The 27525-nt window shown below is 39.9% G+C and overlaps 3 protein-coding genes across 3 annotated transcripts in view; all 3 read left to right on the forward strand.

The window, feature by feature from the left end:
* LOC101354201 (transient receptor potential cation channel subfamily M member 6) overlaps positions 1-3996 on the forward strand; it is a 127813-nt gene extending 123817 nt beyond the window's left edge. Inside the window, exon 20 of the mRNA XM_023737744.1 lies at positions 3588-3996. Within this exon, the coding sequence (XP_023593512.1) occupies positions 3588-3779 (192 nt within the window). The 3' untranslated portion in view covers positions 3780-3996. The remainder of the gene's footprint in view (positions 1-3587) is intronic.
* Positions 3997-6664: 2668 nt separating this feature from the next.
* Positions 6665-14505, forward strand: LOC111821811 (transient receptor potential cation channel subfamily M member 6-like). Its single transcript, XM_023737767.1, has 5 exons — positions 6665-7082; positions 8571-8822; positions 10470-10668; positions 11154-11268; positions 14421-14505. The coding sequence occupies exons 1-5, from the start codon at positions 6954-6956 to the stop codon at positions 14503-14505; spliced, it is 780 nt and encodes a 259-aa protein (XP_023593535.1). The 5' UTR covers positions 6665-6953.
* A 130-nt stretch (positions 14506-14635) lies between these two features.
* Positions 14636-27525, forward strand: part of LOC111821812 (transient receptor potential cation channel subfamily M member 6-like) — an 18951-nt gene continuing 6061 nt past the window's right edge. The window contains exons 1-2 of the mRNA XM_023737768.1: positions 14636-15005; positions 19265-19397. Of these exons, the coding sequence (XP_023593536.1) occupies positions 14828-15005; positions 19265-19397 (311 nt within the window). The 5' untranslated portion in view covers positions 14636-14827. The remainder of the gene's footprint in view (positions 15006-19264; positions 19398-27525) is intronic.

A 27525-nucleotide genomic window follows, 5' to 3' on the forward strand; every position in this document is an offset into this window, starting at 1 on the left:
GAAGATGTAGAGGTATTCAACACCAGGTATTCAGGGAACAGAAAGAGAAGGAAGATATAGAGAGATGAGAAACTGAGTAATGAAGAAAGACAAAAAGGGAAAAAGAGGGAAAAGAAAAGAAAACAAATTAAATAAAAAAAAAAGGAACAAGAGAAGTGCCCCAAAACATAGAAAAAAAAGGAAAAAACAAAAAACAAAAAAAACCAACGAAAAAAGAAATGCCCTTAGGGATCCCTCTGCACGTATGTAGAAGCCGAGGGGGTATAGTCTCCTTGCCAGGCAGCACTGCCTGGCCAGAAAGGGCTCACAACTCAAGAAAAAGCAAAGAAAACAAGCAAACAATTCAAAGCAAACAAATGACAAAAGCCCTGGGATCCCACCAGCGTGACAGCCCAGACCGGGAAGCAGCTCCACACTTGAACGGAGCTCCACAGCCCATCAGGAAGAAGCAAAGATGGCACACGGAGCCAGGTATTTGAGCGAAAGGAGTGGGAGGTGGTGAGAGGTAAGGGAGAAATTAAAGGAAGCGGAAAAAAGCAACACCAGCAGCCAACAAATGGCAGTCGGAGAGCTGGCCCGTTTGGGTGTGTGGAATCCAAGCAGCCACTGTTTCCCGGACAAGAGATTGTGGTCGCGGGAAGCAGAGGCGGCCGAGTGGGGATGAAGAAGGGCGGGGGGTGGGAAAGCGTATATTGCAAATTACCGGTTGTTTTGTCTCCCGCTGGAAGCTTCATGAAGCTGCTTTCTCGTACCCCCTGTTTGCTGGTCTCCGATAGGAGTCCAAGATGGTGGATCCGCGCTGCGTTATCTGGTAGGAGACCTCTGCATGAATCTCTCCTCGCTCTCTGTTCTCTGTCAGTTTTCTCACTCCATTTGGTGCTTGGCTGAGTTGTTTATCTCTTCATTTGATGTTTTGGGGTTTCAGGATTGTTGTTTTCTCTGTTCGGCTTAGTTTTTTGGATCTTTGCTGTGGAGGGACAGCATGGTGCTTCTGCCTAGAGCACCATTTTGCTGGAAGTCTCGCCCTTGCCTTCTTTCAAGGAAAAAAGCAAAAGTCCTGAATCTGAATTTATATTTCCACATTGTCTTCATCGTGGAGTTGGTGTCTTTGAATGAAACTCAGAATTGGGCTGAATGAACATTCATAATCTATACCAAACTGTCCAGAGTAACCAAGACCTAATGAAACACTCCTAGAGAAAGCAGTAAAGAAGTTATTTAATAACAAGGTTATTTAATAACAAGTTACTTAAATTACTTTCTGGAGTCTTTCTGAGTGGTGCATAGATGTCATTAAGATGACTTTTCTAATAGGTTTTAAGCCATTTTAACTCTAGGCTGGCTCAAACCTGTTAGGAATGGGGTCAGTTCCTACACCTCTAAGTCACAACCCCCGTCCCACTGGCTGATGTGACGCGAATGACTGAACAATCAATTAGGTACTGCAGATAACCCATCTAGATGCTGAGGCCACAAAAATCACATTTTCCTGTAACTATATGGACAATTCAAGCAAAATTTGATTCATTCCTTGGCTTGAAAAATCTTGCTGATCTTGCTGATCTGACATTAGAGAGAAATGTTTTGTTGATAGGCTAGAGAAATGTACTAGTCTTTGGGACAGCAGAGAACATTTCTTTATTTTCTTCTAATACTACTTTTCAAAAATTACAAAAGTAATGCATTTTCCATTAAAAAATTAAAACCACACAGAAATCTATCAAGTAGGGCAAAATCTCTTTTGCTTTCCTTTCAGCACCCTTAAATTCCCCCTTCTCAAAGGGAACAGGCAACAAGATCTTTTCTTTTCTTTTTTGTTTCCTCCTTTTAAATTCTCTTCTGTGTGGTCACTCGTATAGTTGTATTCATGCAACCTCTGCTCATCCCAAAGCTACTCATTACACATTACCTACAAGGGCTAAACTGTTTGCCTGACACATAATTCGAAGCTAGAGGGCACAGCCTACAAGACCACCCTCCCTTCTGGCACCAATTGCAAGTTCTAGGGTCCCTAAGACTACTCTTAGGTTTGATAATTTGCTGGAAGGACTCGCAGAACTCACCGAAAACTGTTATTCTCATGGTTATGATTTATCATAGCTAAAGGATACAGATTAAAATCAGCCAAGGGAAGAGGCGTATGTAGAGGATACAGATTAAAATCAGCCAAAAAGAGAAATTATCTGCCTAGGAGGTGAGAATTCTACCACTGAACCACCACTTCCCTTTAGTAAAGAATTCAACCCTGCCCATAGATATGTCTGGCTTTCGCTTTTGGCCTTTGGCAGGTAATTTCTAAACACTTAGAGTGTCCTGCCTGATAAGAGTGTCTTTGTTTACATGGGGGCCTTGGACTACCCGAGAAAGTCTAACAATGTGATTTATGGTGGAGGATTTGAGTCCAGTGGTATCATAGGAACTGATACCTCTTGAGGGACTGGAGACTGATGTCAGCCACAAAGGAAGTCAACCACAGAGCTTCAATAAAGACTTGACACTAAGGCTCAGGAGCCCTGGTGACACAGTGGTTAAGAGCTCGGCTGCTAACCAAAAGGTCGGCAGTTTGAATCCACCAACTGTTCCTTAGAAACTCTGTGGGGCAGTTCTACTCTGTCCTATAGGGTCACTATGAATTGGAATCGACTTGAAGGCAATGGGTTTAGTTTTTTTCTTTTTCCCCACATGGGAGATCTGGGTTTGATTCTCAGCCAGAGCATCTCAAGCACAGCCTCTACCCATCTGTGAGTGGAGGGTTGTGTCTTGCTACGATGCTGAACATGTTTCAGCAGAGATTCCATACTAAGACAGACTAAGAAGAAAGACCTGGTGATTTACTTCCAAAAATCAGCCAGTGAAAACCCTATGGTTCACAACAGTTTGGTCCTGTTGTGCATGAGGTCTCCATGAGTCAGAGGCCAACTTGATGGCAGCTAACAAATTCTTTACTACTACACACGACACACATAAGTTTTGAGTTATGGAGGATTTGATTCTTTCTCTAGAAAAATGCATGTACACACAAAACTTACATATAGTGGCAAGAGGGTCAAGGAACTCCAGAAGCTCACAGAGTCCATGGACTAAAGGTAAAGAACCTCTGCTATAAACCAATGGAGAAACTATCAAAAGCTACAATCCTGACATTAATGCTGTGCCCAGCTTTCCTATGACTCTGAAAAGATGCATCATTAGTTGGCATTCATTTTTTTCTCCTGTATTATGGAAATAATTGTATCATCCACTATTGATTTCACTGGGATTTTATGACTATCAGTAGGTTCCAAAGTTACTGATAAAGGAGATTAAGCACAACAGGGACAGGGACCACTTTTAAATCTTGAGGATTACTGTTGGTTTGATTAGGTTCGATTTTTGGAGACTCAGTTTACACTACAGAAATACCCTGTGCTTCCTACCCAGTCAAAGATTTATATAATACGTGAAATTTTCTCTCCCTTCAAGGCTAAGAGTCTAATTTGGCTAGTGAGTGCTCAATTCCTTTCTAATGTATTATTTATTGTATTTCAGGATGTTTGTACCTGTCGATATTTAAGCCCCTGACAGTAAAAGATTATTTTATTTTGCAGAAAGTCTCTGATGTGGAAAGGGGCACAGATAAGAAACTAGATGAAAATAGACACTTTGATTTAAAGAGTGAACCCCAAAGCCTCCCATGGACCAGGAAGTTCTACGAGTTCTACAGTGCTCCGATCGTCAAGTTTTGGTTTCATACGGTTGGTCTTATTGCGATGATTATATACAGTATTAATGACAATTAATGATAATGTTGGTAATGATATCATTGATTTTCCAATTTGTGATTAAAAATATAGAGGCGTAGTAAAAAAAAAATTGGAAAGGATGAGAAAGGAGGTAGAAAAAGGATTGGAGGAAGAAGCAGAAAGTATAGAGTGGAAGATCTCCTACTTTGAGAGTGAAAGAACAAGTATTTTCTTCTTTGTTGGAGTACTTAGTGTTAGCCCAGCTGGGACTGAGCATTTGAAGCTTTGTGGAACAATACAATTAACAAGTGTTTGAGGATTAAGTCATAGGTGGGTGGATTCTTTTCCCAACTTGGTCAAGAAATCAGCAGTTGAATCAACTTTTTTGTTGTAGAAATAATGTGTTATATATATATAAAAGCTAGTGCTTGCTTTATTTTCAATAGCATATGCTTATAAATAGAGGACAGTAAAACTTTTAGAGGTCTGTGTGAACAAATATTAAATCTATTATGAACAGTAGGGATACAGAGAAAGCCTGCACTGTGCTTTAAATGTACTGGGTGCTTTTCACATTTATTTAAGAAGGATTTATTTTGCTAATGCTTATCTGCACTTAAATTGCTCATGGTCAAGATTTTATATTTCTAAAACATCTGAAGTATGACTATAAAAGATACTTATCTATATGTGTTCATATTTACTTGGCCAACTGTACACTTATTTCATGTACTTGTTTAATAAGTACATAGCTCTGAATTAAAAAATCTATTTCCAAAAAACCAGATCTAACTTCATATGATTAGGTTTTACCACTTTTGTAAATATGCAACCAAATATCCAGAGACTCTGACAGTAGCTCCAAAAGAATTTTAACCACGTCACATCACTGAGGAAAAAGTATTTAAGTATTTATTTCCTTAGAGATTTCCAGCTTATGAACTTTTAGGGAGAGGAGCAAAGCTAAGCAATAGAACAAAGCCAGCCAAATCTGCCCACCCTAACACATGGTGTTAGCAGTGAGCCCCGGCATTTTAATGTCAGCTATCCCATTGCTAGAGTATGGCATGTGTGCTTTATAGAAGCAGCGTCTTGTTAGGAATATATTAATGGTGAAAAAGCAAAAATATAAACATTTTCGGATCAAGTTTTTAAGAATTGGAAAGAAACAAAAAGACTAAGAAGCAACCACCAATATTTACAGTGTTTTTGTGATGCTTAATTTTACCTAGATATGAACACCTAGGCTTACCTAGGTTGCTTGTAGCTTTGCTGTCATGTCGATTCTGACTCATAGCAACCGTACAAAACAGAGTAGAATTGCCCCATAGGGTTTCCAAGGCTGTAATCTTTATGGAAGCAGACTGCCACGTTTTTCTCCTATGGAGAGACTGGTCGGTTTGAACCACCGCTCTTCTAGTTAGCAACCAAGCGCTTAACCACTGAGCCACCAGGACTTCTCGGAGTAGTGAACAGATCAACTTAAAACAGTCTTTAGTAACCCAACCTGCTCGCAAGTAAAGGAACTTTTGCTTGTTTGTCAAGGAGATCATTTATTGAATAAGTTTGTGGTCTTTGCTTAGAAATGTGTCACGTTAATATAGTTATGCATTATCTACATTAGAAAGAAAGCATTATGGCTGAAGATTACATAAGGTTCAAGCCATGCAATAGTTTTTACTGAGCAATCACTACCATCTGTAAGACATGGAATTCTGTGCTGATGAGGTGGGAAGCAGAGAGGGGAAAACATAGATCCCGTCCTCAAGCAGCTTATGGTCTGGTAGGGGAGAATGTTTACGTATATAAATGATTCTAATACAAGGCAAGGAATCACAAAATATAAATAATGAAAGAAGTACAGACAAATGGATGAAGGGCCTAGGATATATATCGGAGTACAAGTTAAGGAGTGACTTGTATGGTCACCATGAAGACAGAAAAATGTCAAAATGGACTGCTTGATAGAACAAACTTGTTTAAATTATCTGTCTAGGAGTCATCAAAAATACTCAGACTGTGAGACACAGGCCAAGAGAAGGGTAGGATGAATGAAACGCACGTTAACATTCTTATTTGCTTTCCTACTACAGCTCAGTAATTCATAGGAAGTGATATCTACTGTGATTGCCTGAAATACCATCAATTGTATGTAATAACATGACTGTATAATCAGAAATGGCTAAAGCAATTCCCTATGTTATCTGTGCGGAACTAAACAAACTTATCAAGAAGCGGATTTCTCAAACGGGGGTAGAGTTCAAAAAGATACGACAAATAGGATCAAGGTTAAAATAATATGATTCTTGTGAGGGTTGGACACACACGCACGCACATACAAACACACTTTTCTCTCTACTGATCTGGGATTTTTAACACACGTGCTGATCAGTGAGTCCTATGTGTTGTCTGAAGCTATTTAAAGGAATGCACCCATCTCATGCATTGTTGGTGATAATACAAATTAAGTAATGCCTTTCTGGTGACAATTTAGTAATATATATCACAGTTTTCAATGTGTGTACCCAGCTATTCTACTTCTGAGAATATATCTTAAGAAGATAAAATAAGACAAGGTTACAAAACTATTAGTCACTATGTATACGTGTGTGTGTAGTGTGTTTTAATTCTTTGAGAAATTGGAAATCTAGGTATTATATACACAGTTAGTAACTAAACAAATATTTATTGAATGTCTACCTTGTGTCAGGCAGAGTACTGAGTGCTGAAGATAAAAATATCAACCAACAGTCTTTAACTACGAGGGCCTGATAGTTGGGCAAAACTTTTCTATTAACCAGAATATTTTAATCAACGTAAAATTTCCAGCAATAGTTGTATTTGAAAATATACACCTACTGAGACTGCTTGTCTGGCATACTTGGCACAGGCATTGTCTATGTTTAAAATGGAAGGAAAGGCCCATGATTCCTCCTTGGTTTATGGTTAGCCTACCAGTGCCGATGTTGGGTTCTGGACATTCTGGTCAGGAGTCAACAGGATGAGGCAATAATCTTCATTCCTGCCATTAAATTCTAGACTAGAAATCCATGGATTCTTGTGCTTTCCTTGATGTTAGATCATCCATAATCAGAGGGTGCTCCTAGTTATACTTTCATGTGATCGTACTGAAGTGCATGTGTGTTTCTGCTCAGTTTGCTCTGTGTCTGCTTGGCATTCTCCATTATTACTCACTCACACCCAGGGAATGTGTGTGTATCCCCCTCACAGATGGCTTATTTGGCATTCCTCATGCTGTTCACTTACACTGTGTTGGTAGAGATGCGGTCCAAGCCCAGCATGCAAGAGTGGCTTGTTATCATTTACATCTTCACCAATGCCATTGAGAAAGTCAGGGAGGTGAGTTGTCCCTCGATGAAAATCAACAGGTCAAGGGTGGGGGTGAGACTGGAAGTGCTAATCCTGATTTGCGTGAGGATGTTGTTAGTTGCTGTGGAGTTGACTCCAGCTTCTGATGACACCAAGTACAACAGAACGAAATGTTGCCTGGTCCTGCACCATCTTCACGATCATTGGTATGCTTGAGTCCGTTGCATGATACGGGAAGGTTATTTGGGGGAAAATCCCCGATCTCAACTCTTTATCCTTGCCAGATACTGTCTACTAGTTACTGATCTTTGGAAACAGCTTAGAAGATGTCTTAATTTATTAGTAGTTTATTAGGCATCTTCAGAGGAGACATCTTAATATGCTTATCAGTCCTAGAGTGATATGTGATGTCATCTAATTATCAGCAGACCCTCCAACTATTTGATTTTCCAGAAGTGTTGTTTTGATGGGACTGATTTTTATAGCTTAGCATTAACGTATTATCAGTTTCATCTCACAGACTGGCACAAAAATGGCCAAAGTTGTGCAATATATGCAGACTTCATCTATTGCCCTTGAAAGATCTGCTAAACAGCTTTGAAAATTGCAACTGAAAATCCCTTTAGCACAAGTCATCTGAGACACAAAACAAAATTCTCATTTCTAGTTTGCAATGAGTCACTTAAAAAAAAATTAACACTCCCATGCAGTTATAACTGCAATCACATACAATTATGACTTAAACTGCTTTAGACGTCAACGTAGATGTCTTTCTGTGTCTATGTGCTTATGTACATTTATTTTGTCGCAGAGCTAAATGTGACAAACATTATTTACTAAGTAAATGTAGTCTTATTATTATAAGTATATTGCCTGCTACTTACTATTGTGGACTTTATAGATTCAAGAAAATTCAGGAGAGAATTGTTATCTGAATTCTCCCATTTCTTAATGCTTCAGAGAAAATAGGGTTACTAATTTTACATTTCAGTTTGTCAGATAATCTTTTGCAGGGGTAATTTCTTACAATCGGGAGTTCCAATATCATGTTCTTAGTAATTTGTCAGCAATTCACTAGATACCAGTATTAGGGCTAGATTACTGAATTCCTTGGTTTCCATCTTTGCATCCTCTGTTATGCCTCATGAAGTGGAATTGTCACCAAATAGGCTCATTGCAAAGTTGAACGTTTTAAAATGTCTTGATGTTCCCCTTTGTAGTTTAGGATTAATGAAAGGTAGAAAAACTACCTGTTTTTTTTTTGTTTGTTTGGACTTCTGGTTGAGTTTTCAAGTGGCTGGATGGCATCAACAGTGACATTAAAATATATTTATAGAATTATTGAAATAATTCATTACCTGAGGATAACCAAAGCCTCTAAAATTTTCATGTGATCTAAGGTTTGGCAGAATTCAAATTACTCTCTAAATGAAGGGTTGATGTATTGAAGAATAGTATTGCTGAGACTCTTAGGTTATACCCCATCCTTCATGTTTCTCCCTTTCTTTCTTCTTTTAGATCTGTATTTCAGGGCCTGGGAAATTTACTCAAAAGGTGAAGGTATGGATTAGTGAGTACTGGAACCTAATGGAAACTGTGGCCATTGTCCTGTTTTCAGTTGGTTTTGGCCTTCGATTGCGTGACTCTCCTTTGCACACAGCAGGAAGACTTATCTACTGCATAGACATCATATTCTGGTACACGAAGCTCCTGGACTTCCTTGCTGTGAATCAACATGCAGGTCCATATCTGACCATGATGGCAAAAATGGTAAGTGAGTCTGATTTTGTATTCTGGTGTGCTTTTCAGTGGTTATGCCTGATATGGTTAGCATCCAATGGTTTAACTTCTGGAATTATTTATGGAAGCACAGACAGAAGGTCTTTTTTATCAGTACTTTCCTTATAACCACAAGTTAATATTTAACAGATGTCTTTGGATAGCGTATTAGATAGTTGATCAGGATACTCAGCTCACCTTTTTTTAGGGCCAGGGAATATGGAATTCAGGGGCAGTGGTGGTTCAGTGGTAGAATTCTTGCCTTCTATACATGAGACTCGGGTTTGGTTCCTGGCACCTCAAGCGCAGTCGCCAGTTGTCAGTGGAGGCTTTCGTGTTGCTGTGATGCTGAACAGGTTTCGGTGGAGCTTCCAGACTAAGGTGGACTAGGAAGAAAGGCCTGACGATCTACTTCCGAAAAATCAGCCTATGAAAACCCTATGGATCACGACAGTTCTATCCCATCGTGTATGGAGTCGCCACGAGCTGGGGGCTGACTTGATGGCAACTATCAATAACAATATGGGATTAAACCAGATTTGACTCTGAGCACAGTAATTCCCAAGAGCCAGAGTTTGTGACCCTCAATAACTATCAATATATTTTCTGCTGAAATACTGATTTATTTCTTTTTCTTTTGCTCCTCCCCACCCCCCTAAGGAAAGCTCTTATATAGTGCTTACTATGGGCCACACACTGTTCTAGGTACTTTGTATACGTTTCTTCATTTAATCTCCATAATATTTTTATAAGATGGGTCCTATTATTATCCACAGTTTACATACAAGGAAATGGAATTTAAGTGAATTCCCAAGAGCATATGTAGGGGAGCCACCTGGCTCCAGTCTGTCATCTGAGGTTCTGCCATTGTGTCAGCCTTCTCCATCCGGTCTTACATGAGGGCCTAAGACCTATGCTATAGGAAGTACAGAATCTCACACTCCTCTGTGGCTTTTCCTTCTAGAATATTCACTGACTGGGAAGCGGCAAGTTTTTGAGAATGAAGGGTAGTGCTCAAAACAGGGAAGAGGACACAGAAGAGAGAACCTCCAGGACCCCAAAGACAGATGTTCTTATTTTACACTTCTCTCTTAGACCAGAAATGTTTTCTCTGGTCTTGATGACATTGGTATTTGTTAGATAGTGTGTGCTGAGGTAACTGATACTCCTCAGTGATTTAACACAACTTTATTGCTCCTTCACACACAGTTTGATGAGAACTCTATAGGGTTTTTAAGGCTGTGAACTTTCAGAGGCAAATCGCCAGGCCCTTTCTTCCAGGGCACCCCTGGGTGGGTTCAAACCGCCAACCTTTTGATTAGTAGTCACGTGTTTAACTGCTTGCGCCAGCTAGGGAGTCCTTCCTAGTCACTTAAGGATCCAGAATCCCTCCATCCTGTGATCTAGCCATGTCAACATGTGGCTTCCAAGTTCTCCTATGGTGGGAAATGAGAAGGATGAGAGAGTCCAATGAGACAGGAAGTGACAGAAATCACTATCAGTCCATAGCCCATTGGCTAGAATAGGTCACACAGCCCCAGTCTAATGGAAGAGAAGAAGAGAAATGTAGAGAAGCTCATTAAATTGTTTTAAATTTCAACTCTGGTAAAATTCTCCTTGTGCTGTGCTATTTTGTAGGCAGCAAACATGTTCTACATTGTGATCATGATGGCCATAGTCCTGCTGAGCTTTGGAGTGGCACGCAAGGCCATTCTTTCTCCAAAGGAGCCTCCATCCTGGAAGCTAGCTCGAGATATTGTATTTCAACCATACTGGATGATATATGGAGAAGTCTATGCTTCAGAGATAGATGGTATGTATGGGATTTGCTGGGGCAGTGGTGGTTCAGTGATAGAATTCTTGCCTTCCATGTGGGAAAGCTAGGTTTGATTCCCAGCCAAGGCACCTCAAGCACAGCGACCACTCATCTATAATTAGTGGAGGCTTGTGTGTTCCTGTAATGTTGAACAGGTTTCAGTGGAGCTCCCAGACTAAGACAGACTAGGAAGAAAGGCCTGGTGATCTACTTCTGAAAAAGTCAGCCTATGAAAATAGTTTGATCCTGTTGTGCGTGGGGTCACCATGAGTTGGGGGCCAACTTGACAGCAGCTAACAACAACAATATGGGAGTTGCCATCATGTAGAAATTGAACCTTTGTAGATACTCAAAATTTTTAAAAAATCTGGAAAAATCATAATCTGAATGCTAGAAATGTCAAATATTTGTGGTATTCTACAAAACTAATGTGCTAAATGTTTGTCCAGAGTCACAGGACTGTAATTTATCTTATCCTTTATTTTTTAAAAATTCTTTCTTTGCAGTTTGTGAGAGCAATACATCATGCCCCCCTGGTTCTTTTCTTACTCCAGTCCTTCAAGCTGTCTACCTCTTCGTGCAATATATCATCATGGTGAACCTGTTGATTGCTTTCTTCAAGTAAGTTATTCTATTTAAATCAAAATGGGGACAGATATTTTGAGTAGATTTACAGGTATTCTGAGAATGTACCCTTTTGTTTATGTGTAGTCCATGTTTTTGTCATTGTGATTTTTAAATATGGGCATGCAAGTATTGGCAGGATGGAAGCAGAGAATGGAAAGAAAAAAGCAATGAATGGAGAGAAACTAGAATAAAGGTGCAATAAAAGAAGATCATGAGTTGTAATTAAGCAATAAATTAGAATAATTAAGTGATAACCTAAAATCATGGAAGAATCCAGTTGATGGAGTTGAAAGTTGGCTAAGGAGTTCTTGATAACTTTCTTCCCTTGTTCTCCAGTTTATCTCACTTTTGTTCTGTCTCACTTTTCACTTTTTCTCAGTCTCCTTTGATGGATTGTCATCTTCTCAACCTTTGAACGCTGGCATGTTCCTGGGCTCAGACTTTGTTCTTCTTCTATTTATACTTTTTTGATGATCTCTTTGTTTCCTGTATATGCTGACAAATGCTGCCAAACCTATTTATATCTCCACTCCAGATCTCTTTCTTAAGCTCTAGTCTTGTAGATCTATCTGCCCCCTTGCATCTCTAGTAGAATGTGTAATAGATTTTCAAATTTACAGTGTCCAAAATGGAATTCTTGATTCTCCCTATTTCCCTATTTCTGTTTGTAATCTTTTCCAAACCTACGGGGAAGACCATGAGTATCTGTGGCAACTCCATCTTTCCAGTTGTTCAGACCAAAAACCTTGGGGGTCATTCTTGATGCCTCTTACACCTCTAACCTCTTAAACTGTCAGGAACTCCTATTTAGTTCACCTTCAAAGTAGACCACCAATCCCACTATCCCTAACCACTCCACTACTACCATAGAGCCTCCTGACTTATTTCCCTGCTTCTGTCTTTGGCGCCTATATTCTTTTCTCAACAAAGTTACTCGAATGACCCTTTAAAAACTTATACCAGATAATGTCACTTCTCTGCTCGAAACCCTTCCATGGCTCCCCATTTCCCTTTGGGTAATAGCCAGTGTTTCTATAATGACTGTAGGACCTTATGTGATTTGGCTTTGCTGCTACTTCTCAAATCATGCATCATATTATTTTTCCCCTCACTTATTCTTCTCCAACCACACTGGCCCCTCATAAGTTTTCAAACAACACAGGTGCATTTGCACTTGCTGTTCCCTCTGCTTGGAATGCTTATCCTCCTGATACTAGTGTGGCTCATCCTCTTACCCCTTCAAGTCTTTGCTCAAATGTCCTCTTTCTAATTATGCTTAATCTTAAGGCTGAATTTAAAAAGTGCAGCTCTCTTTCCTCCTGAAATCTCCTTGGTATGCCCCTGCAATCTCCTTGGCATGCCTCATCTCCTTTACTTTTTAAAAAAATTTATACCCACTTATATTGTATATACAAATATATTTTATAATTTATTTATACATTGTGTTTTTCTGTTTATCTGGCTTCTCTACTGGAATGTGGTCTTGGTCATCTAGTGCTGTTATAACAGAAATACCACAAGTGGATGGCTTTAACAAAGAGAAGTTTATTCTCACACAGTCTAGTAGGTTACAAGTCCAAATTCAGGGTGTCAGCTCCAGGGGAAGGCTTTCTCTGTCGGCTCAGGAGGAAGGTCCTTGTCATCAGCCTTCCCTTGGTCTGGGAGCTTCTCTGCACAGGAACCTCAGGTCCAAAGGACGTGCTCTGTTCCCGGCACTGCTCTCTTGGTGTATGAAGTTCCCATGTGTCTCTGCTCACTTCTCTCCTTTATATCTCAAAAGAGATTGGCTTAAGATACTATCCAATCTTGTATACCTCATCAGTATTACTGCCGCTAATCCATCTTATTATATCATAGTGAGTTTACAACACATAAGGAAATCACATCAGATTACAAAATGGTACACAATCATACAACACTGGGAATCGTGAACCAGCTGATTTGACAGATATTTTTGGGGGACACAGTTCAATCCATGGCAAATGTAAACTCCACTCCAACAAGTATTTTTCTCTTTTGTTGCTCATGAATTTATTCTCAGTACCAGAAAGAGTGTGGGCCCATATTTGTTTAATGGATGAAAGGAATCAAGTGGGCAGAAACTAGAATTTTCTGAATGTTCCTTACATGCCGGGCACTGTGCAAGACATCTGTTCATTGATTGTATCAGTGAAGAGTGAAAGATAAGAAAAGGGAATATTAAAGCATGGATCTAAGTGAAGAAAGTAGAGAAGTAAGGGCTGGAGGGAGGCAAAAGAAATCAGAACACTTAAAATACGATTGTTGCGTTGCTGTATATGTGGGGAGGACATACCTTCCTACTTGTTGCAAGATTGTATGATATGTATCATCTCTCTTATCCCTAATATTTTATGAATTTATAACTTTTATTAGTGTTCAGTTATTGTTTTTGATTTTTCAGCTTTTTTTTTTTTTTTGATATTTCGAATAATAAGAGAGAGTGTGTGATGTTTGTTTCTCAAGAAAAGTCAGGTGTCAAAAGCGGGGATGAGAAATCCTCACACAGGCCAGTCTTTTCACTTTAGAGATAAGCACATTGAGAACCAAACAGGGGGACCCTAAATCTGACTACTTGTCCAGGGACTCTTTACAGACTGAATTCTTTATACCAACAATTAAAAATACACCGTGAAGAGTGCCACCTGCTGGTGAGCAGCCTGTAATCACACTTGAAGGGACAAAAGTATATAATCAAGTGGTTCCCAGGCTTTAACGTGCAGAGAATCACTTGGAGGGCTTGCTGAAACATATATTGCTATAATGCTCAGTATGCCTGTTAATCAGGGGTTACTTTTATTGTAAAACCCAGAAAACCTGTTGCCACTGAGTCGATTCCAACTCATAGCGACCCTAAAGGACAGAATAGAACTGCCATATAGGGTTTCCAAGGAGCGCCTGGTGGATTCCAATTGCTGTTTAGCAGCTATAGCTCTTAACCACTACACCAGCGGGATTTCCTTTATTGTAAAGTTAGTCTAAATAATTTATCTAGCTTCTAAATAGACACTCTGTTTATTGATTTATTTGAGGATGAATTGATTTATCTTCTTTGTCTCTTCTTCATTAATACTGCTTTGTTTGGGTGTTTAATTTGACAATATAACGTCACAAGGTTGATAATATAGATGGATACTAAAGCTGTTTACTGTGAAGGATGAATTTGTGAAAATGAGCTTCTTTTCTGAGGAAGAGATGGTGAGCCAAGAATAGGGCTGAGTTCCAGAGGGAAGTTTCTATTCATTGCATTTAAAAAGTTAGCATTTTTTTCTCTCTAAGAGTAATTTCTGCCTTTCTCATTATTCTGATTAGCATATTTCTTTGTAGAAGGTGATTCATGCATTTTGTTTGGTGGAAGAAAAATTGTAAACCCAGTGGGTATTACTAATTTTCATTGGCTATCTGCGTGGTAATGTCAAATGACCCAATCCTAAAAGTTGGAAAATAAAGGAAGAATCTAACTACTGTGTCTCAGGATTCTGTATTATAACACTGACACTCTCTAACTACAACTTACAGCAACGTTTACTTAGATATGAAATCCATGTCAGATAAACTGTGGAAATACAATCGCTATCGCTACATCATGACCTACCACGAGAAACCTTGGCTGCCTCCGCCTTTTATCCTACTGAGTCACATTGGCCTCCTCGTCCGCCACCTTTGCTGTCATCAAGCTCCAAATGACCAAGAAGAGGGAGACGTTGGACTAAGTAAGTTTTTATTGGTGGGGCAGGAGGGAGAGAGTAAAGAGTGAAAATTCAAAGTGAAGACACTGGAGAATTGTAAATAAAATTCATGGCACAAGATGGAAGGCTCTGGAAGCCATTTGACAATAGAATATCAGCTGATGCTCTGTTGTTGTGAGTTGTTGTAGAGTCAGCTGCGACTCATGGCAACCTTATGGATAACAGAATGAAACATTGCCAGGGCCTGCACCATCCTCATGATTATTGGTATGTTTGAGTCCAATGTTGAGGCTATAGTGTAGTACCTTCCAGTCTAGGGGGCTCATTTTTCAGCACAATATCGGATAGTATTCTGTTGTGATCCACAGGGTTCTAATTAACTAATTTTCACAAGTAGGTCACCAGCCCTTTCTTCCTAGTCTGCCTTAGTCTGGAAGCTCCACTGAAACTTGTCCACCAAGGGTGACCTTGCAGGCATTTGAAATACCAGTGGCATAGCTTCCAGCATCATAGCAACATGCAAGCCACCACAATATGACAAATTGGCAGACAAGTGGTGGATCTGGGTCTAAGTAAATACATTGATCTCATTATGTGGTAGTAGCACTTTGGCCAAGATTACCTAATTCTTTGGAAGAAAAGTATAGGTAGCAACAGAAACTCTGCTTGAGTGTATAAAGGGCTTATGCCACCTGAGAAACCTATGTTGTTCTCTGCTGACCCAAAGAACTTGTCAGAATAACTCCTAGAGAGTAATCTCAGTGATGTGTACTCATTTCCCTGTTGTTGAAGGTGGAATTCAAATAGTAAGCAATTAGAGAAGGACTTGGGGTCTAAGGGAAACAGATAAGCAAGGTTTTGCTTAACTTATTAACTGGAGTCATACTTCTCTGGTTTCTAATCTACTGAGTATGTGAGTATGGAGGTAATTCAGAAGTGGATGTTTCATATTTTTTAAGACTTCAACTTTTTCTTCTTCTTCCTTTTTTTTTAAGCAAAGCTTAAGTCTACATATTTGGAGGTTTTCCTAATTCATCTTGCTTAGCCAAATCTTGACTGCATAATATGACTATCATATAATAATCATAAGAGAACACTGCTTATTGTATTTTTGCAGATCTTCTGTAGTTCTATCAAGCAATTCCACAGATGTTACCAGGCCCGTCAGGTAATTCCTAGATATAGAGGAAATAAGATGCATAAATCTTTATCCCTATTCCTATATGCAAAAAACCTCTTGTTTTAGTTATCTAGTGCTGCTGTGACAGAAATACCACAAGTGGATGGCTTTAACAAAGAGAAATTTATTCTGTCACAGTCTAGGAGGCTAGAAGTCTGAATTCAGGGTGCCAGCTCCAGGGGAAGGCTTTCTCTCTCTGTCAGCTCTGGAGGAAGATCCTTGTCATCAATCTTCCCCTAGTCTAGGAGCTTCTCAACTCAGGGACCCTAGGTTCAAAGGATGTGCTCTACCCCTGGCACTTCTTTCTTGGTAGTATGAGGTCCCCCTATCTTTCTGCTTGCTTCTCTCTTTTACCTCTCAAAAAAGATTGACTCAAGTTACAACCTAATCTTGCAGACTGAGTCCTGCCTTGTTAACATTAACTGCCTCTAATCCTGCCTCATTAATATCATAGAGGCTCACCTTGATCTCATAGAGGTAGGATTTACAACACACAGAAAAATCACATCACATGACAAAATGGTGGACAATCACACAATACTGGAAATCATGGCTTAGCCAAGTTGACACACATTTTTGGGGACACAATTCAGTCATAACACCTCTGAAAACTGAATAGTTCTTTCCTTAGTCACTTGGGGGAAGATACCTTTGGGCAGAAGAGTGTGACAGGAACTGATGTGAGATCATTTATTCTCTTTATCCCAGATGTGAATATTCATTGATTTTGCTTCAGAAATAATAAAGTCTTTGATCACAGGGTACTGCCCTACCCCCAGCTAAGCATTTTACTGCCTTTATGGAGTATGCACTGTATTACCTTTCTAAAACTAGAAAAGAAAAATTGTGAATTCCAAAACACACCTGGCCCCAGGGGTTTCACATAAGAGACTGTGGATTATTAATATATGTTCAGGCGAGTCCCTTGGGGATAGGCCATTGCGGCAGTGTACTGAGAGAGTTGAGAGGGTGATGTGCTTTTGCTCCTGATTGTTGGCTCTGTGAAGTGTTTTTCTCCTCTTGAGTCACTTGCAAGATTGATTTGTCTTTTCATTCCATTCCCCAAGATATTCAGGCTTTATAAGGGAGCCAAAGTGCAACTGAAGTTAACTTGAAGGCTTACAATTATACCGTAAATTTTAGCCTTCTAATAGAGAGGAGCCCTGGTGGCACCGTGGTTAAGAATTATAGCTGCTAAGCAAAAGGTCAGCAGTTCGAATCCACCAGGTGCTCCTTGGAAACCGTATGGCGCAGTTTTGTTCTGTCCTATAAGGTTGCTATGAGTTGGAATCAACTCCATGGCAGTGGGTGTGGTTTGGAATGGAAAAGCTTAAAATTGAATGCCAGGCATTAGCGACAGAACCATTACCACCAAGTAGTAGAGTGTGAAGTCCTTGGGTGTTGTAAGCAGTGAATGTTCTTGGCTGCTAACTGAAACGTTGGAGGTTCGAATCCATTCAGAAGTGCCCCTGAAGGAAGGTCTGGTGATGTACTTCTGAAAAATCAGTTATTTAAAAGCCTATGAAGCACAGATTTAATCTGACACACATGGAGTCTCCATGAGTCAGAATCAACCTGAGAGTAACTGGTTAGCAGAGAGTGAATGCTTGAGAGATCCTGGAACGAACTAGGATTTGGCCAGACTTCCTGACATCGTACCAAAGAATCTTCCCTGGCCTCACCTTGATCTGGGCTTATAGGATGATTTTGGTAAGTTTTCTGATGTATAGAAACGAATTCACCCTGAGTAAATTTTCTGGTGTATTCAAGTTAAGTTCATCCTGAGCTCTGAACATTCCTGATTTTGACACATTGCTTCCAATCATCTGCATTGAGGATAAAAACGTTTGCATGTGGGGCAACAGTGCCACCAGGTGGCTAGTCACAAGAAAGCCCCACTTCCTGCAAGTTGCACCAGCCACTGGAATTGCTGCTGTTTGGGTTAGTTTGCTCTCAGGAATCCACCGAAGGCTCAAATCATGTCAGTTGTAAAGCTTCTGGCTTGTATGAGATTCTTCATTGTGAACAGACATTTAGAGTTGGGGTAGGGGGTGGGGAGACTGCATTTTCTTTTCTAATATCTGAAAAATTCTTCCATATCATATAAATCAGAAAACATTGTGCACTTGAATTGTTAACACATTTTACTTCTGAATATTATATGCTTTTAGCCAATATATTTTCATTTACAGTTAATTTTATGGTTCCTCAATGTATTGTAAAATAATGAAACATTTACATTTTTAATACATCCTAGAGAACTGTAATTATTTTCTAACAAGCGAATCTATTGAAGGAAGATATTTCTAATTTTACTCTTAGCAACATCATTTTATTTTTACATTTTCTAAGCATTAGAAACTTGTCCAAAAGATGATGTATTATTATTCTTTAGGTTAGAGTGAGGGCTCTAGGTGGTAGAGTGAATGTGAGTGGTGAAGTTTGATACAGAATTTCATTAGCCTCATAATATCACAAAATCATATGTTTTTTCAATGGGCTAATATACCAGGCAAGGTATATATCTTTGATTGGTCATTGACCAATAATACTAACGTCTCGTTTTTCAATAGAAGGACTTCTATACACACTCAGTGTAAAAAGGCAAAACTTTCTTACATTTACTGAATTAATTTAACAGACATTGCCTTCTTCTAATCTTGATTTTAATTCAGAGGTTACTTATTGCCATTTGGATGGCTAAAATAGTTGCCAGGGAAAAACGAAAGATAACCAGGTTCTTTCCTATTTGCACGTATATGTAGTGAATGTTTTTGTGTGTGTGTGAATGTGTAAAGACATTGTGACCTTTGAAAATACTAAAGAGAATGTGTCTGTTCCACATGAGCACATTTTTAAATCCCCACATCTGTTTATAGAACAAGTAGGAAAGAACCAAACTGGTGTTTACAGTTGTTTCCACCTACGGCTCCTTCCTGCATCCACAGTAGGAATACAGTGTTACAAAGCAGTAAACTGTGATCACCCAAGCTACAGTTTATAATTTTCCACAAAAGTGGAAGAAAAGTCACTCACACCTTGTATCAACTTCCTACTAAGAATGAATAATGATTCTTTTTGGGTACCATACTTATTTCTGTAGAACTATACCTGAGTGATGAAGATTTGAAAAAGCTTCACCATTTTGAAGAGCAGTGTGTGGAAAAATACTTCCATGAGAAGATGGACTGCCTGAATTGTAGCTGTGAGGAGCAAATTCGAGTGACATCGGGAAGGTAAAAGATATATGTTTCTCTTTATCCCTAAACTACTATCAAAGGAACCTTGGTGATGCAGTGATTAAGAGCTCAGCTGCTAACCAAAAGGTTGGCAGTTTGAATCCACCTGCCAGCCATTCCTTGGAAACCCTATGGGGCAGTTCTACTCTGTCCTATAGGGTTGCTGTGAGTTGGCATTGACTCAACGGCAACAGGTTTGATTTTTTGGAAGCTGCTATCAAAACCTGACTCTACTAGAATGTCTAAAAGAGTAGCATGTTTTACTTCAAAACCAAGAGATTTGAGTTCTCTAAAATTTGAAGCATTGAGTAGCATATAATATTCATTCAATCAATACATATTTACTGAGCATCTAGTATGTTCCAGGGACTCTTCCCATTACTGGGGATTAATGGTGAAAAAGAGGCAAGCATTCCTGCTCTCGTAAGACTTACATTCTGATGTGTGTTTGTGTGTGTGTCGGGGTGGAGGACAGACTATAAGCAAGTGAACACAGAATTTAGTATCAGTCAGTTAAAGAGCTGTGAAGAAAAATAATGTAGCTTGAGGGACTAGGGAATAAAGGAGGTGAGTTGGGGGTTGGTTGGACCGTTTTGGACAGATTGGTCCAGGAAGGTTGCTCTGAGAAGCTTGAGGAAGTGACCAGGTGAGCAGAGACCTGAGGGAAGAAGTGAGGAGAGAGAACCAGGCACAGATATCCAGTGGAATAGCAAGCCTGGCAGAAGGAACAGAAAATACAGATGCCCTGCAGCAGGAGGCAGCTTAAGTAGCAGGCAGACCCTGGAGGAAGTGAGAGTGTGTGGAATCGTTGGATTGGGAGTCATAGAATTCGTGGGACACCTGACCAGCAGTTATCAGGCAGTGGAGTTGATGGTAGCCTCACTGAGGTGGATGAAGAGAGAATAGAAGGGGAGAGAGTAATTATAGAAGCTTTTTTTTTTTTGAAAAGTTTTACTATGAAAGGAAGCAAGGGGCATGTGGAGACCAGGTGAGCTTTCATTTTGTTTTGTTTCATGTGGAGATAATAAAACACTTGCGTGGTCCTGGAAATGATGCACCAGCAAGGAAGAAACTGCAGACGCAGGAGAAAGGCAGCTAGCTGTTTGCTGGAGTGAAGTCCTTGAGAAAGGGGGTTAATGAAGGTTCTGGGCTTTCCCCCATGCAGGGAACAGGAAAGAATATGACCAGTATACAAGAGGATGCTGATAGAGTGGTGGGAACATATCAGTTCTTGAGGCTGAAAACTTTTGCCTGTGTTGGAGAAAGTGAACATACTAAGATCACAGATAGTATGGAGTTATTACTAATTGCAGGCTCACGGAACTGTTATAAAATTTGGAGGACTGCATGTTATTGTATGTATTTTTAAAAATACAGAATTGCTCTGGTAACTGGCAGAAAATTGACAGAAGTTAAATGTGTTCCTTCATTTTTGAACATACATGGACCTGATTATAAAATGCTATACCTAATTATGCGTGTATTTTTTTCTGATGACCAAATAGATGCCGTTGTTGTTAGGTGGCGTCAAATCCATTTTGACTCATAGTGACCCTGTGTTACAGAGTAGAACTGCCCCATAGAGTTTCCTAGGGGCAGCTCTACTCTATCCTCTGGGGTCTGTATGAGTTGGAATCGACTCAGTGGAAGTGGTTTTGGGTTAATCTTTACAGAAGCAGATCACCAGGCCTTTCTCCCTCAGAGCCACTGGGTGGGTTTGAAGTGCCAACCTTTCAGTTAGCAGCCAAGCACTTAACTGTTGCATCACTAGGGCTCCTCCAAACAGATAGCCATATTAAATAAATTTGACTTCATTTAAAAATAAATCGTATTAAGGATTTTCTAAATGGTTCACTATGGGCATAAGTAATAACTATGACATTCTGGACTTTCTATTGATACCATATTTATGTAAATATATGTTTATGTAGTTGATCAAATTTCAGATCAAATTTAATACTGAGAAAAAATTTAATATCAGATTTTATTTTACCTAAGTGATATCCTCAGGCCATAGTTATCCATGAACTTGCCTTTCTCTTTCCATCTTTCACATGTCTGTCCCCTTTACATTATGGTCATTGAGTCCTGTGGGCCAGCTGGGTTCTCAGTTTCTTGTGAAACATACACCCAAATAGGAGGTTATAGAGCCAGGAGCTTCTGCCATGTACTAGCTATATGCCCTTGAGAAAGTTTACTGAGACTCGAAGGACTTTAGCTTTCTTATCTGTGAAATGGACATGAAAATAGACCTCCTTCTTAGAGTTGTGAGGATTAAATGAGATAATATAGGCTAACTGTGTTGCTCAGTGCTGAGAGATAGTAATGGTACAGTGAACCTTATTATTATTATTAAATAGACTCCAAAAGTTATGAGTATATTTCTTTCTAAATACAGATTTTCTTTCAAACTTTAAGAAAAGGGGAATAAATAGAGAAGATAGGGTCAAGATTGCCCCCAGATTATGAGGCAGGATGAGATCATGGAGGGCCCCTTGCTTCAAACTATAAACTAAGGAAGGATTTTAGGTGGTCAATGTTATGGACAGATGTACCTTCTAGGTAGATTCCTTTGGTGATAACATGGATAGAAGGGGTCAGAGTTAGAACCAGGGCAACCACTTTAGAGAACGATGCAGCAGGTGATGAATCTCAATGCAGGGTAGGGGTAGTGGAATTGAAAGAAGAGATATTTAGGATGGACAGTTCTCAATTTGTGTTAGTGACTGAAGGTGGATTGGATGTTGATGTTAGTAATTGGATGGGGAGGGTGGAGTCCAGGATGTTTCTTAGATCCATAGTAGGAGTAATTAGGCGAAAGGTGGCTCTACCAAAATAGAGAATAGGAGGAAAAGGTATTGGGAGAAAGTGATTAGCTTTAGATTTGGAGCTTAAGATTCTTGGTGCCAGCGGTATCTAGGAGGCTTTGGATGTGCAAATCTGAAACTTGGGAAAAGTTTTAACTAGATAAAAAGATATGAAAGTTGTCTCCCTATTGTTGGAAATTAAAACTGTGACAGAGGAAGTGATTATGCCTAGGAAGCAAGTTCCTGTTGTTAGGTACCGTTGAGTTGGTTCTGACTCATAGTGACCCCATGTACAACAGAACCAAACACTGCCTGCTCCTGTACCATCCTCAAAATAGTTGTTATGCTTGAGCCCATTGTTGCAGCCACTGTGTCAGTCCATCTCCTTGAGGGTCTTCCTCTTTTTCGCTGATCCTCTACTTTACCAAGCATGATGTCCTTCTCCAGGGACTGGTCCCTTCTGATAACATGTCCAAAGTACATGAGACAAAGTCTTGCCATCCTCGCTTCTAAGGAGCATTCTGGCTGTACTTCTGAGACAGATTTGTTTGTTTTTCTGGCTGTCCATGGTATATTCACTACTCTTCACCAACATCATAATTCAAATGCATCAATTCTCCTTCAGTCTTCCTTATTTATTGTCCAGCTTTCACATGCATATGAAGTGATTGAAAATACTATGGCTTGGGTCAGGAGCATCTTAGTCCTCAAAGTGATATCTTTGCGTTTTAACATTTGAACAAGGTCTTTTGCAGCAGATTTGCCCAATGCAATATATCATTTGATTTCTTGACTGCTGCTTCCATGGGCATTGATCGTGGATCCAAGTAAAATGAAGTCTTTGACAACTTCAAAATTTTCTCTGTTTATCATGATGTTGCTTATTGGCCCAGTTGTGAGGACTTTTTATTTCTTTATGTTGAGGTATAATCCATACTGAAGGCTGTAGTCTTTGATCTTCATGAGTAAGTGCTTCAATTCCTCTTCACTTTCAGCAAGCAAGGTTGTATCATCTGCATATCGTATGTTGTTAATGAGCCTTCCTCCAATCCTGATGCCAGGTTCTTCTTCCTATAGTCCAGCTTCTCGGATTATTTGCTTATCATACAGATTGAGTAAGTATGGTGAAAGGATACAATCTTGACGCACACCTTTCCTGACTTGAAACCACGCAGTATCCCCTTGTTCTGTGACAGAGGAAGTAATCATGCCTAGGAAGCAAGTAGAGTAAGGAAACTCAGTGGGCTGAGGGTCTAAATCTGGGAGGTGCCAACACTTGTATAATGGGTAGAGGAAGAGGAGCTCATGGAGAAGAATAAAAATAATTGGTCAGAAGAGTATAACAAAAACTAGGAGAAAGTAGTATCCTGAGCCAAATGAATATAGAGTGAAAACTAGAGAGCTAAACATTTACAAACAAGTAATTCAATAATAATAATAATAAAAACCTAACAGCATTAATCATCATGTAATTATGCATATATTTTTTCTGATGTCCAAATAGATCTTAGTGTTGTTGTTAGGTGCCATCGAGTTGATTTCAACTCATAGCAACCCTATATGGCAGAGTAGAACTGCACCAACGGGTTTTCTAGGCTGTCATCTTCACAGGAGCAGATTGCCAAGTCCTTCACTCACAGAGGCACTGGTGGGTTCGAACTGCCATTCTTTCAGTTAGCAACTGAGTGCTTAACCATTGCACCATCAGGATTTTTTTCCTTTGGATTTAAATAGAGAAGAATTAGAAGGTGGATAGGTAGATAACTTCTGAAAATATTCTGGATACTTTCAAGATCTTCAGAATTTAATTATGAATCTCTAATTATATTTTATAACCTAATCAATTTACCCCTTTGATAGAGCTATCTCACTGGCACTCTTTTTTACACTGTTTTCCTTGTTGAGGTCATTTCTGAAGAGCTCATAAGCTAGGTATTGGAGGGAGGGAAGAACATTTTTTGGAGGTAATTTGAGCAATAGTTGGAAGAGGCAGGGAAAAGAAGTGTCTTAGTTTCCTAGTGCTGCTTTAACAGAAATACCACAAGTGGTTGACTTTAAAGAACAGACATTTATTTTCTCACAGTTCTGGAAGCTGACAGTCCAGTTCTTAGCCTGGTTGATTTCTTCTGTGAGTGTCTGTCTTAGTTTCTGGTGTTTTCCAGCTGTCCTTGGCTTTCCTTTGCTGTAGACAATCCTCCCATGTTGTCTGTCTTCCCCTGTGTATGTGTCTCTGTGTCTATTCTAGTCTTTTTATAGTTCAGAAGTGATTAGGTTTAGGATCCACCCTACACTGGTGTGACCTCATGTGAAATGGTGGTGGTAGTAGTATTAGAACCTATCTAACTTCATGGGGGATAAGGACCAGGATCAGCCCACAGCTGATTCCTATGAGGTGGAGGTCAGATATACCTCTACTCTCTAACCTTTTTACCAATTCTGACACAAGCCATCCTCTCCATGGCACTCTCTACTTCTCTGCTGGGTTTGATAATTCATTGCAATGGTCACACAGAACTCACAGACCATACTTAGAGTTAAGTGGTTTATTAAGGAAGTAACATGGTACAACTTGGGATCAGGATCAACAGGCTACAACTCGGGATTAGAATCAGGAAGCGCGTAGGCAAAGTCTCCCTTCTTCAGTGCAGAACAACTCTTTCAGCTCCTCTCAACCATGCAGGCCTCCTCTTGGTCCCCTGAGGACATGCTGCTCTTGGCCCTGCCATCTGTCACCACTGGCTCTCCCACTGGGCCTCTTCTGGGCCTCTCATTGTCTTCAGTGTTACAGCCTGTATTAGTCATCTAGTGCTGCTATAACAGAAATACCACAAGTGAATGGCTTTAACGAACTGAAATGTATTATCTCACAGTCTAGGAGGCTAGAAGTCTGAATTCAGGGTGCCAGCACCAGGGGAAGGCTTTCTTTCTCTGTCAGCTCTGGAGGAAGTTCCTTGTCATCAATCTTATCCTGACCTAGGAGCTTCTCAGTGCAGGGACCCCAGGTCCAAAGGATGCCTCTGCTCCCGGCACTGCTTTCTTGGTGGTATGAGGGTCCCCATGTCTCTCTGCTTGCTTCTCTCTCTTATATCTAAAAAGAGACTGACTTAAGATGCAACCTAATCTTGTAGATTAAATCCTGCCTCATTAACATAACTGCCTCTAATCCTGCCTCATCAACATCATAGAGGCAGGATTGACAACAGATAGGAAAATCACATCATATGACAAAATGGTGAATAATCATACAATACTGGGAATCATAGCCTAGCCAAGTTGACACACATCCTTGGGGGACACAATTCAATCCATAACATGGCTATTAACCTGTGTTACAGCTCTTTTAGGAAGTTCCTTGCCACTTCTCTGTCTCTACTTTTTTCTTCTTTCTGCTTCTCTTCCTGCTTCTTTCTGTCTGAAAAACCTCTGTGGGGTTGACTGCATATATACACAACTGCTTGTCAATTTCAAGGCATGGCCCCTCCCAGTTGGGCCACAAACTGATCAATCGCCTCTCTGAAGGCCACAGACACTTCATTTGCAGAGTGGGCTGTAGTCACCTCATTTGCATAGTATATTGACAAATCCCTACAAGGTGCATACACATCACAGGGCAAGCTGCAGCCCAAGACCAGACAAAAAGTGTCAAACCCAGTTGCTTACAGCATACCCAGGAAATGTCAATCAACCTGGACGAAAGTAACAAACCCTTTAGGGTAGGGAACTAGGGCAAAGGTAACTCCTCAGATTTTAGGGGGAAAAAAATCTCTCAAGCTGTTTTTCCAAAGAGCCAAGGCAGAAGGCGACAGAAAGGAACTCATTTCACCATACCTCAACTGATTGATTACATTACATTAGATTGAATTATGGAAGTAATCTACTCTAATCAAGGCTAGCTGATTTAATCACATGTAATTACATACAATCACCCCTCTGTCAGTTTGTCGTACTGTGGTGGCTTGCATGTTGCTACGATGTTGGAAGCTATGCCACTGGTAAATCAAATACCAGCAGGGCCACTCATGGTAGACAGGTTTCAGCAGAGCTTCCAGACTAAGACACAATAAATAGAAAGGCCTGACGATCTACTTCTGAAAATTAGCCACTGAAAACCCTATGGACCACAGAGACTTCAGTTTGCTTACATTGGACACATATTCAGGAGGGACCGATTGCTGGAGAAGGACATCAAGTGGAGGGCCAGGAAAGGCGAGAGAAGCCCTCAGTGAGATGGATAGACACAACGGCCACAACAATAAACTCAAACATATCAACAATTACGAAAATGCACAGGACCAGGTGGCATTTCATTCTTTTACACATGGGGCTGCCAGGACTCTGTAGCAACTAATAACACTCCATGACTGCAACAAGACTAGTGTTTGGCCAAACTACTGGGAACCATAGCCTATCTAAGTTGACACATAAAATTAACCATCAAAGGATATTAAAAAGATACTTGCATGTTTTCTTAGGTGAGGTTGAGTCAATTTCGACTCACAGTGACCCCGTATGACAGAGTAGAACTGCCCCATAGGTTTTCTAGGCTGTAATCTTATATTCTTATTGAATTAAGTGAGTTGTGAAAGTGGAAAAAGACGAGAATATTCTAAGGCTTTATATCGTTTTTTTTACAGAATATAATTTGCTAGGTCCCACTCTCCATATTTGGAGCACTGGCTTGTTTTTGACCTCATTAGTGTAAACCAACACTTCTCTATCTCTGTCCTGTGGAGTAAGATATTATTAGGTGTTCCTCCATATTAAGCATGTTTGGATATGTTATATTTGGTATATGCTGCATTGAAAAAAAAAGTTTAAACACTTCAACATAATGTGCATAGTAACTCAACAACAGAGAGTTATAGTTTGAGCAGGTCCCATCATTATTTGACCATGGAAGCTTTTTTTTTTTTTTTTTAATTGTACTTCAGGAGACGGCTTACAGAACAAATAGTTTCTCATGAAACAGTAGTACACATATTGTTTCATGACATTGGTTAACAACCCCTCAACATGTCAACCCTCTCCCTTCTCGACCTTTTTTTTCTTTTTTTTGGTGAAAATATACGTAGCCAAAGATACACCATTTCAAAAATTTCTACATGCACAGTTCAGTGACATCGACTACACTCTTCCAATTGTGCTGCTATTCTCACTCTAGATGAAGACTTACAGAACAAAACACTTTCTCATTTAACAGTTAGTACACATGTAGCCCTATCACAATGGTTAACAACCTCACAACACATCAACACTATCCTTACTCAACCTTGGGTTCCCTATCACCAGCTTTCCTGTCCCCTTCTGCCTTCTGGCCC

Source organism: Trichechus manatus, unplaced genomic scaffold (assembly GCF_000243295.1).
Source record: "Trichechus manatus latirostris isolate Lorelei unplaced genomic scaffold, TriManLat1.0 scaffold00107, whole genome shotgun sequence".
NCBI classification, from domain to species: domain Eukaryota; kingdom Metazoa; phylum Chordata; class Mammalia; order Sirenia; family Trichechidae; genus Trichechus; species Trichechus manatus.

Bases quoted from the DNA above. Each gene is read 5' to 3' on its own strand.
- LOC111821811 (XM_023737767.1), top strand. From the start codon at position 6,954: ATGGCTTATTTGGCATTCCTCATGCTGTTCACTTACACTGTGTTGGTA. The intron at 8,823-10,469 runs GTAAGTGAGTCT...GCTATTTTGTAG, and splicing joins TGACCATGATGGCAAAAATG to GCAGCAAACATGTTCTACAT. The intron at 10,669-11,153 runs GTGGTGGTTCAG...CTTTCTTTGCAG, and splicing joins GTATGGGATTTGCTGGGGCA to TTTGTGAGAGCAATACATCA.